Here is an 11,883-nt window from a genome sequence, read left to right on the forward strand (position 1 = left end):
TTATTTTATTATTACTTCTCTTATTTTATTATTACTTCTCTTATTTTATTATTACTTCCCGCAAGTCATGTAGGAGGCGAAACCCCTCACTGTTTTTTTTGGGTATTACAAAAACTGGAGTGTTCCATGGGCTAGTAGATGGCTCTATGTGACCTCGTTGTAGCTCATGGTCGACTAGCTCGAGAAGCGCATCCATTCGAGGCTTTGGCAGGGGCCACTGCTCGACCCACACTGGGTCAGATGATTTCCATGGTGGGAGTGGGTATACTGCAGTGGCCCTTACTATAAATTTGTTAACCTGGCTTTCAATAGGGCTAAAGCGTCCCTTCCCAACAAGGGTGGGACTCCTGACATGACATATGGAAAGAGGGTGATGGTTTTTTCTGGTCCCTTTTCAGTATGGAGTGTGATTGCTATCAATTGAGCGCTCTTTCTGGCTTGAGTTAATCCCCCAACTCCCCCCACCATGGGGGCATTTTCCAAATTCCAGTGTGGGGGCCAGTGCGTTTCGGGGATGACTGTGACGTCTGCTCCGGTATCAATTAAAAAGGGAACACTGATGGTGGTGTCATCTAAAGTATTGTAAAGGGAGCAAACTCCCCACACCACCGGTGGGTCATCACAGTTTACGGCCAGGGCCACCCTGGGGTCCAGACCCCAGAGGGTAGTCCCTGCTGTCCCTGAGGCAAAGGTAGGTCTGCCTGCAATGTTGGTTGGACTATATAATTGGTCGCTTCTTGAGGGGGCAACGAGTTTGGAATCGCCTTGCCCCATTTGTGGCTGATATAATTGGGCCACCTCGTATCCCACTCGGGAGAGGGATGGGTGCGGCCCAAATGTACCCTCCCCCTGAAGTTTCCCTGGTTGTTACCCCCGCAGTCCTTGGCAAAATGTCCCCTCCTTCCACAAGCCCAGCACTGTCCCCTGAGCCGAGTTTGGTGCGGGGGGAGCGCTGTTGGCAAGTATCCAGATTGAGGGTAATTTCTCCTGATGTGACCTGCCTGACCGCATTTAAAACACACCACTACACTGGCTACTAGGGCACGAACAGCTGCCTGGATTGGAACTAAATGTTTTTCCCTCACAACATGCTTAATCATGTCTGCAATATTTGACCCTGCTGGTAGTGATCGGCGAATTTCTTTGGTTGCCGAATTACACTGCTGACGTGAGCATTCTGCTACGACCGGGCCTTTTGCTTCCGGAGGCAGCGCTGACGAGTCTACTGCTGCTTGGAGGCGATCCACAAATTGTGTGAAGCTTTCGCTTTCATTCTGCTTTATTGTGGCCCATGGTGATGGCCTAGTGATGGTTCTAGAGACTGTGCTAATGGCTTCTCTGGCTGCACGAGTAGTTGTCGCGACCCCAGGGGCCCATAAGCCCTGTGCTTGTGCCTGAGGGATAAGCATTGCTGGATCTGTACCCATTAGTCGCTGCAGCCTAGAGCTACTCAGAGCATGATCGTCCCCATCTGCTTGGGCCAGTAGCCTCGCAGTTATCCTCTCATTCTTGTTTAAAAATGATCATTCCTGCCCCGTCAAAAATCAGTCTACAAGTTTGCTTTATGTCAAAGGGAAGTAGGTCGTCTCCTCCCAAAACCCCATCTACGAGGATGGAGACCATGGCCGAATTAAGCCCCTTATCCGCAATTGCTGTAACGATCGCTTGTATATCCTTAGGGTTTATTGGCGAGTGAGCCCTACGTCTCCCGGGCATCACCCGGACCGGGAACGCTGACGCGGCTGATGGTGCCCAATTGGCACACGCAATTTGTATCTTTTTCCAATCTGTAAGAGGAATATTTTCCCCTAGTGATTCTTTTGCATTTTGGATGCGAATATTTTGGCGTATGATTTTGTCTATTCTCATTTCCTCCTCTGAGTCGGAATCGGTTACAAGCTGCTCGCCCTGACTAGTGTCCAACTCGGAGCTGGAACTCGACTGACCGGCCACTTCCGGTGTTACCCTCCTTTTTCTTGGGCTCTGACCCCGCCCACCAGCTTTGTGGGTGGGTCCTTGTTCCCTCCCTCTCGACCCGCCCCTCCTCCTCAGCGCGTTCTGATTGGCTCTCCGCCTGTCGCTTGTGTTCTTGTCCTTCCTTCTCTATCTCTACCACCCTTCTCCTCCCCTTCATGTCAGCCAGCCAGCTCTGGAATTTCCTTCCAGTTCGCACCAAAAGTATTTTTTCCCACCCTTCTTCTCCGCTCTCGGCGCCATCTTTGGGCATATAGGGAGGTGGCTCCGAACAGCTTCCTGAGATTCTGATTTCTTATCAGCAGCCCTGGCCTCCTCGGCTAGCCCATCCCAGAAAGATTTCACTCGCTCCTGCCTCTCCGTAAGAGGTTTTGCTCATTTCTGCCCCCTATGCTGCTTTCTCTTCCTTTGGGCTAAATACAACAGCTCTGGTAACAGTTCTTGAAAATTTCCAACCCCCTTGGGATATTCAAACCAGCATTTTGTTGGTTTTAGGTTTGGTGCAGATGGTTCAGCTTTTGTTAAATATTAAGCAAAGGTTTATGAATACCACTCAAGAGTTTTCTGTGAGGCCAGATAATCACGAGTGGCAGGGTACGTGGCAGAATATGGGCAACTACCTAGGCACTTTCTCATGCCCGATGGTTTGGAGTTTCACCCCTGAACAGTTCCAGGACCCTGATAAAGTGACTGCATATCTGAAAAGAAATTTCTGTAAGTTTCCCAGATATGCACACCTTACTGCACTGTGCTGGGACCTGGCCACTATTTACCAAACACTGCTTGATAGCAGTCAGCACTGCCAGTGCTGTCAGCACTGTCAGAGGGAAAGGAAGGAAAACAGACCAGCAGAGACTGCAGCTGCTGCAAACCCAATGACTGGCACTGCAGCTACTGTACCCACTGTGACTAGCACTGAGGCCACTGTAACTTCTGTGACTAGCACTGTGGATACTGCAACCCCTATGACAGGAAATGTGGCTATTGCAACCTGCCCAACCAATGCTGCAGCTACTGCAATCCCTACAGCAGATACTGCCGATAAAACAAAAAATCAGCCCACGCCAGTGTCTGTTGCTCCCGTACGAAAGAGGAAACACACAAAGAAAGTTGTTCCTGTAGTGAAGGAGGATGAGGATGAAGATGAATCGGGGCCATCTGATGAATGTCAGGATGAGGTAAAGCCATCTCAACCATCTCAGGATGGGGCAGAACCAGAGGTTGTTGTCACACGATCCCTGACCCTGAGTGAGCTGCGTGAGATTCAAAAAGATTTCAGCCGCCACCCAAGTGAGCACATCACTTGGTTGCTCCGATGCTGGGATCACGGGGCCAGTAGTCTGGAATTAGATGGCAGGGAGGCAAAGCAGTTGGGATCCCTAGCTAGAGAAGGAGGCATTGATAAGGCAATTGGGGAAAAGACTGAAATCCTCAGCCTCTGGAGGCAACTACTGTCAAGTGTGAGGGAAAGGTATCCCATAAAGGAATACATTACATGTCAATCACTCAAGTGTAACCACATTGAGGCAGTTATCCAGCACCTGAGAGAATTAGCTGTACAGGAGATAATTTATTATCATCTGGACAACTCACAGCTTCCCTCTGATCCTGATGAAGTCCTATGCACCCCAGATATGTGGTGTAAGGTTGTACGAAGTGCACCAGCAGGGCACACCAATTCATTGGCAACAATGGACTGGAATGATGCATATCCACCAACCATATATGAGGTGTCCTGCCAACTCCGGAAATATCAAGACAATGTTTCCCTCTCCGTCATCGCAGCGGTAGAGAAACTGGTCAAATGACTTGACAACAATGTGTCCAACTCCCAACGCATATGGAGCGATGTTGCAGCTATTGGCAGAAAGTGTCCATCGTCCCAAAAGGGAGGATACAGAAGGTACACACCTCCAGAATACAGAAATTTTAGGAATGCCAAGGCCCTCCTCAGGCTCAGCCTGGAAATTTATTCTGGACATAAAGAACATCAGTAAAGGCTTTGACAATGATGCCATGTCCTGGTTTTGGTCAGGATGGAGTTAACTTCATTTGTAGCAGTGCATGGAATGCTGAACTTCATTTGTAGCAGTGCATGGAATGCTGTGTTTGGGAGTTAAAATGGGAGTAGTGCTGATAACACCCTGGTGCTTCTAGTTGCTGTCAGACAGTCAAGGACTTTCTCAGTTCTTCATGAGAAAGGAGGGGCGAAGCCAGGACAGGTGACTGAGCTGACCAAAGAGAGTATTCCACGCCAATTAAGTCCTGCCCAGGATATCTGGGGCTGACGGGAGGAAGGCCTGGGGCGGCTCCGGGACGCGCGGTTCTTGGGGGACGGTCGGGTTCCGGGACGGCTCTGGGTGGCACGGCCTGAGTTGTGTGGTTTGGTGAGAAACTGTATTATGTATCAACAGCTTCATATATTTTTGCTCTAAAGTCCTGTCAACATTGTTATATTTTATCTTTCTGTTATCTTAGTAAACTATCCTTCTCCCAACCCACGGGCCTCTTAGTTTCTTGGTTTTGGGGTTATTTGCCCCTTCCTTTTCCCTTCCTCTGCCTCTCACCCCCCCTTCCCTTACCCTGTGCATTTCCTTTAAGAAGCAGGCAACTGCGTGGATCTCGACTCTCAGCCTGGGTAAAACTATGAAAATGCTGCAATGGATGCTGGTCCAGATGTCTCCTAAGGAGATCTGGACAGGCAGGAAGAGCAGTCTCTTGAGATCCAACCCTGCCTGGAGAACTTTGCTCTTCTCCAAGCCCAGCAGCTCCCTCACTGGACTCCTGGGACTCCCAGCACTTTTCCTGCCATCATCTGTGCTCACAGGCACTGAAAGATTTCTCTGACAACAAAAAGCATTTAAACATGATCCAGTTTAATACACATGAAATCTCTCTCCTCAGCTGCCTGCTACGGCCAAGCAGCATGTGAAGGGGGTCAGCTTTCAGAGGAGATTCTGTCCCAGAACAGTTTCAGTAAGATACATAGAAAGGTCATTTATCAACACACTGAACCTCTGACAGAGCAGTTCATTAGACTTCTGAGAGATGGGATATTTCAAACTCTCTGAAGCTCAAAGCAGAAATGGGTGAGATGAGTGGAGGTGAATAATCAAAGAGCAAGTAGAAGTGGAATCCTGTGATCAAAGTGAAGGACAGTGGTATACAGAAGAAGATGAGCAGTTGGTTGCTACTTAGAAACATCCATTCATCAGTTTCAACATGGAATCCTTGAGCTCCTGGTTCCTCATGCTGTAGATGAGGGGGTTCACTGCTGGTGGAACCACCGAGTACAGAAATGCCACTACCAGGTCCAGAAATATGGAGGAGATGGATGGGGGCTTCAGGTAGGCAAACACGGCAGTGATGAGAAACAGGGAGACCACAGCCAGGTGAGGGAGGCAGGTGGAAAAGGCTTTGTGCTGTCCCTGCTGCGAGGGGATCCTCAGCACAGCCCTGAAGATCTGCACATAGGACACCACAATGAACACAAAACAGCCAAAAGCTAAACAGACACTGACAGCAAGGACTCCATTTTCCCTGAGGTAGGCATCTGAGCAGGAGAGCTTGAGGATCTGGGGGATTTCACAAAAGAACTGGTCAACAGCATTGCCATGACACAGGGGCAGTGAAAATGTATTGGCTGTGTGCAGCACAGCATGGAGAAACCCACTGGCCCAGGCAGCTGCTGCCATGTGGACACAAGCTCTGCTGCCCAGGAGGGTCCTGTAGTGCAGGGGGTGGCAGATGGCAACGTAGAGGTCATAGGCCATGACAGTGAGAATATAGTACTCTGTGACAATCAAAAATAGGAAGAAAAATATTTGAGCCACACATCCTGTGTAGGAAATGACCCTGGTGTCCCACAAGGAATTGACCATGGATTTGGGAACAGTGGTGGAGATGCAGCCAAGGTCAGTAAGAGAGAGGTTGAGGAGGAAGAAGTACATGGGGGTGTGGAGGTGGTGGTCACAGGCTATGGTGATGATGATGAGGCCATTGCCCAGGAGGGCAGCCAGGTAGATGCCCAGGGAGAGGCAGAAGTGCAGGAGCTGCAGCTCCCATGTGTCTGCAAAGGCCAGGAGGAGGAACTGGCTGATGGAGCTGCTGCTGTTGGACATCTGCTGCCATCAAGTGTGGAGACCTGTCAAAGGATAAAAAGGCAGTGAGAATTTAGGGAACGATTCTTTGAGGAAAACAGCTTCCAATTCACATTGACTCCCTGTATTCAGGAAGCCCTTTGTCAGGTCCCTTTTGGGAGCTCTGCTTTGTGCTCGCTTGAGTGTGTCACTGCCGGGAGGAAGGTTGGCTGTGAGCTCTTGAGAACTCAGTCCTGCTTGGCAGCAGTCAGTAAATAGAAGGATGATGTGATCTCAGACTAAATCCCCTGTGGATATCTGTGGAGGATTCAGTGCAGACTTGGTTGTTGGAGAAGGGACACAGCTGCACAGACCTGCTCGAGATGGCATAAGTAGGGTAAAGGTTGGTTCAAAGTCAGTGTGCCCTTGGGACCAGCTGCAGGCAGTCCTGTTGTCTTAGAAAGAGTTCTTTCTCATAACAAAATGCAAAAGAATGTAAGCAAATGTGTAGTAGAATGTAAGCAAGGGCAGGACTGCAATCGATTAGCTGGACCAATGATGAGCTCGGCTTTGCAATATTCAATGAGCTAATTAACTACTATATTTAAGCTATGCTTGTGTGATTAAAGTTTGAGACAGCCTGACGAACCACTTGGTGTCCGTGTCTTCCTTCTCCGACACCCCTGTCCCTCTGATGGGGCAGAAGGGCATCCCTTCCAGGCAGCACTTTCTGCTCCTAGAGAGAACCTGTCCTCCTGACAGACCACATACACACTATCCCATGTCTCATAGATCCCTCCAGGAGCAGAACCTGCATTGCCCTGCACCCACAGACATACCAGGCAGAGTGCTGTGGAGATTTCTTCTCCAGTGAGCTCTCAGCATCCGTCAGCTCTCTCAGCCTCACAGGTCTCCACTCGGTGCCTCCAGGCAGTGTCCCCAGCCCTGTGTGCTTGGCAGAGGAGCTGCTCCTGGCCAGAGCTGTCTCTCTGCAGCACTGCAATGTTTCATGAGCTCCCAGTGTCCCAGGAGCCCAGCTCACAGGAGAGGAACAGGTGAAGACATCACATACTCCATCCCTTTTGGTCTCTTCAAGGTGTCCCAGGATCTGTGGGCAACCTACTTGGAAAGACATGTCCTCCCTGAAATTACCTCTCTTGGCTGCGGAGAAATCCTTCTGTCCAGCAGAGTTGTTTCTCCTGATCAAACCAGAACTGGGCAGCAGAATCACCTTTCCCTGTCTCCCCATGAGACAGGACCCCCAGGCAGGGACAGGGAGGCACTATTTCCCCCTGTGGAGGCGAAGGAGTATGACAAGTCACTCAAGGCACCTCATCCTTGCGTTGCAGCCCTGGGGTTGGAAAGGGAAGCAGCTCTGGCCCATGGCTACCTGAAACCCACCGAAGCTGGGATTCCTCTTGCCCCAGTTCCAGTGGGCACAAAACAGGCATCTGCTTCCTGGGAGTGTCTGGCCGCAGTTCCCATGGGAATTAGTGGGGGGGAGGCCAGGAAGGAGGACTTCAGAAATCAACACCCGGTGAAACCCGAGGGGCCAGATTTGGTCCAAGAGACGTGCAGGGAGATTCAAGGTCACAGAATCACAATATCACAGAATGTCAGGAGTTGGAAGGGACCTTGAAAGACCATCCTGTCCAACCCCCTGCCAGAGTGGGATCACCTAGACTAAACATCACAGGAATGCATCCAGGTGGGTTTGAATGTCTCTGGAGAAGGAGATTCCACAAATTCTCTGGAAGTCTCTTCCAGTGACAGTCTCTTCCAGTGCTCTGTCACACTCGCAGTGAAAGAGATTCTCCTTACATTCACATGGAACTTCCTCTGCTCCAGCTTGCACCCTCTACCCCTTGTCATATTGCTGGCCATCACTGAGAATCATAGATGATTCTATGGAAAGGCTGGGAAGATGGGTCCGGGTGAACCTAATGAGGTTCAACACTGCCAAGTGTCAGGTGCTGCACTTGGGCCGGAAGAATCCCAGACACAGATACAGACTGGGAGAAGAGCTCCTGGAGAGCAGCCCTGCTGAGAAGGACTTAGGGATTGTGGTAGATAAGAAATTTAACATAAGCCAGCAGTGGGTCTTGCAGCTCGCAAGGCCAGTGGTATCCTGGGCTCCATCAGCAGAGGGGTGGCAGCAGGGACAGGGAGGTGATTGTCCCTCTCTGCTCTGCCCTCGTGAGGCCCCATCTGGAGTCCTGTGTCCAGAGCTGGGTCCCCCAATACAAGAAAGATGAGGAACTGTTGGAGAGGGTTCAGAGGAGCCACGGAGATGATCAGAGGTCTGGAGCAGCTCCCCTACGAAGAGCGGCTGGGGAAGCTGGGCTTGTTCATCCTGGAGAAGAGAAGGCTGTGGGGGGACCTCATTGCAGCCTTCCAGTCCCTGAAGGGAGCTTAAAAGCAGGAGGGGATTCAACTTTTTAAAAGCATAGACAGTGGCAGGATCAGGGGGGATGGATTAAAACTAAAGGAAGAAAGGTTTAGATTAGATATTAGGGGGAAGTTTTTTACAGAAAGAGTGGTGATGTGCTGGAACAGGCTGCCCAGAGAGGTGGTGGATGCCCCATCCCTGGGGGTGTTCAAGGCCAGGTTGGATGGGGCCCTGGGCAACCTTGTGTAGATCCAGGCCTGAAGTTGGTGTCCCTGCCTGTGGCAGGGGGTTGGAGCTCTATGATCCTTGGGGTCCCTTCCAACCCAGCCCATTCTATGATTCTATGAACCAGGCTCTTCTCAGTGATGGCCAGTAATAGAAAAAGGGGCAATGTGTGCAAGTTGGAGCATAGGACCTTCCAGGTGAATGTAAGGAGAAATATTTTCCCTGTGAAGGTGATGAAGCATTGGGACAGACTGCCCAGAGAGTTTGGAGAGTCTCCTGCTCTGGAGACATTCAAACTCGCCTGGATGCGTTCCTGTGTGGTTTAGTCTGGGTGATCCTGCTCTGGCAGTGTGGTTGGACTAGATGATCTTTTGAGATCTCATCCAACTCCTAACATTCTGTGAATATGTGATTCTGTGATACTGCTTTCTTCATCTCCTTGCAAAGTCTCCATTACCTTCAGATGTGCTATTCACATTTCTTTGCTTTATCAGGGGGGCTGGGGATGGTGTTGGGCTATTTACAGTGAAGGACAAAGGCATTTTCTCCTCATCCCCTTTCCTGTGTGTGGCTGCTATTCCAAACACACCTGCTTTATTTCTGTCCACGCCAGTACCTTCCCTGTCTGCAGATAAACAGGCTCAGGACCAACAGCTCATTCCCAGGAGCAAAACAAGTCAGTGGAAGAAGGACGAGGCAAAGCAAGGTGGCTGATACGAGACTGAACATGGCTGATCCCAGCACTGGCATAAAACAGACCTTTCTCCTGCCAAGCACTTACTTGCATATCCCCTCAGCACCATATTTCCCCCCCTGTTACAGTGGGTTTGGAGAGGTTAATATGGTCCTGTGCAGTATAAATTGTGCTGGGGGAGGGGGCATTAAGAATAATCTGGGGAGGGAGGGTAGCAGCTATGGTAGCTAAGAAGGGCGGGGGTGGTGGTATAAGGGGTGCTCTGGGGGAGATATGGTGGGATTTGGAGGGTAAAGGCAGAGGTTTGGGGGAGTAATATGGGGCTTGGGTCTATAGAGGGTGCTAGGGGTTAAGGATTTTCTGAGGGGGGCTTATGTGGTGGTGGGAGAATCCATTGCTTTTGGGAGGGGTGTAAGGGGGCACTGGAGGAATTTGAAGAGCTTTAGGGGTGAAAAGCAAGTGTTGGGAGTTAATAAGGGTGCTGGACGGCACCAGTGGTGCTGAGAGGTGTCATGGGGATGTTGTAGAGGGGTGTGTGGGGTTATATTGGGGGATTGGAGAGGGAAAGAAGAGGTTTAGAGGAGTAATTAGCAGCTGAGGGAGCTGGGGATGTTTAGCCTGGAGAAGAGGAGGCTGAGGGGAGACCTTATCACTGCCAAAAACTACCTGAAATGAGGATGTAGAGAGGTAGGTGATGATATCTTCAGCCAAGGAACAGGAGATTGGACAAGGGGAAATGGCCTCAAGCTGTGCCAGGGCAGGGTCAGATTAGACATTAGAAAAAAAAAAATTACTGAAAGAGTTGTTGGGGCCTGGAACAGGCTGCCCAGGGACGGGGCTGAGTCACCTTCCCTGGGTGTGTTTAAAAGACAGGTAGATGAGGTACTTAGGGATATAGTTTAGCATAGGACAGGAATGGTTGGACTTTATGATCTTAAAGGTCTTTTCCAACCTTGTGGCTGTGACTGTAATATAGTGCTGTACTTTCTGGTTATACCAGTGTCCACCTTTCAACATGTTAAATGAATAGGTGGGGAAGGGTGGTGGGTGCCTGCAGCTTGAAAAGAAACAGGCACAGGCATGAGAAGTTAGGCACAACACTAACTTCTCACTGCATTTTCCTCCTTGGACAGGTCTCCACACTTGATAGCAGCAGATGTCCAACAGCAGCTCCATCAGCCAGTTCCTCCTCCTGGCCTTTGCAGACACACGGGAGCTGCAGCTCCTGCACTTCTGCCTCTTCTTGGGCATCTACCTGGCTGCTCTTCTACGCAAGAGTTTAATGATCATTACTGTAGCCAAGGACTTCACATGCCCATGAACTTCTTCCTCTTCAACCTCTTGTTGAATGTGTGGTGCATTGACCCAAGTATTCACCAAAGCTGCTCTATCACTCCTCCTCCTCAGCTGCATAGGGGAGAGAAGATGTAACAAAAGGTCAAAATAAGGACAGGGAGAGATCATGCAGTGGTTACTCTTGTGGCAAAACCCAGACCTGACAATAGCAATAAACCCATCTATTTATTTCCCAATCCAAAAAGACTAGAGAATTTATAAAACCAAAAGAAAACAGATTTTAACACTTACCCACAGCCTCTACAGGTAGAATCACTGTTCCACATCATCCAGCATGGGCTGTGGGTGAACAGTCTCATTCATCATTTTCTCACTTCTTTCTCTGACACTAAAAAGCAGCTGCTAATTTGTATTTGCCTTCATAAAAATATTGTCAGAGTTGCTATTAACAATGCTCTGCTCCATATATCCAATAATTTTTCAACACACCCCTGCAAAGGCAACGCCGCTGACCAGTTCTTCTGAGAAATCCCCCCGATACTCAAGCTCTCTCACTCATGGTCCTACCTCAAGTGAAAGTGTAGTCAGAGCTTGTTTAGCTTTTGGGTGCTTTGTGTTCATTGTGGTGTCAATGTGCAGATCTTCAGGGCTGTGCTGAGGATCCCCTTGGAGAAGTGATGGCACAAAGCCTTTTCCACCTGCCTCCCTTACCTAGGGCTGGTCTCCTGGTTTCTCAGCACTGTCATGTTTGCCTACCTGAAGTCCCCCCTCAAGTTCCCCCTCAATCTCCTCCCTATTTACAGAATCACAGATTCACAGAATTGTAGTGGTTGGAAGGGACCTCCAGAGATCATTGTGTCCACCCCCCCTGCCAAAGAGGTTCCCTAGGACACGTTGCACAGGTCGGCGTACAGACGGGACTTGAATATCTGCAAAGGAGACTCCAACATCTACAGCATGAGGAACCAGGAGCTCCAGGATGCCATGTGGAAACTGAGGACTCGATGTTTCTAAGCAGCAATACACTGCTCATCTTCTGCCTATTGCTGGCCCTGTAACTCATGTCATTTTCAGATTATACCAGCGTTCACCTTTGAAAATTATAAATGTCCAACAATAGTTACAAACAGACAGGGAAGACATTATTGGCCTGAAACCTCCTGGGTAGCCCACTAGCATAAAAGGTTACCTTGGGGCTCAGGGCATTCTCCTGCCCAGCTCTGCTT

General features: G+C 49.7%; 1 protein-coding gene across 1 annotated transcript; it reads right to left on the bottom strand.

Moving 5' to 3' along the window:
* Nucleotides 1-5,168: 5,168 nt before the first annotated feature.
* LOC311198477 (olfactory receptor 14C36-like) lies at nucleotides 5,169-6,095 on the bottom strand (the record flags this gene model as incomplete). The annotated part of the gene is made up of 1 exon (XM_084272434.1): nucleotides 5,169-6,095. The coding sequence occupies one exon, from the start codon at nucleotides 6,093-6,095 to the stop codon at nucleotides 5,169-5,171; it is 927 nt and encodes a 308-aa protein (XP_084128560.1).
* Between the last annotated feature and the right edge of the window lie 5,788 nt (nucleotides 6,096-11,883).

This window comes from Gallinula chloropus, assembly GCF_964237585.1.
Source record: "Gallinula chloropus genome assembly, chromosome: 18".
Taxonomy (NCBI): Eukaryota; Metazoa; Chordata; class Aves; order Gruiformes; family Rallidae; genus Gallinula; species Gallinula chloropus.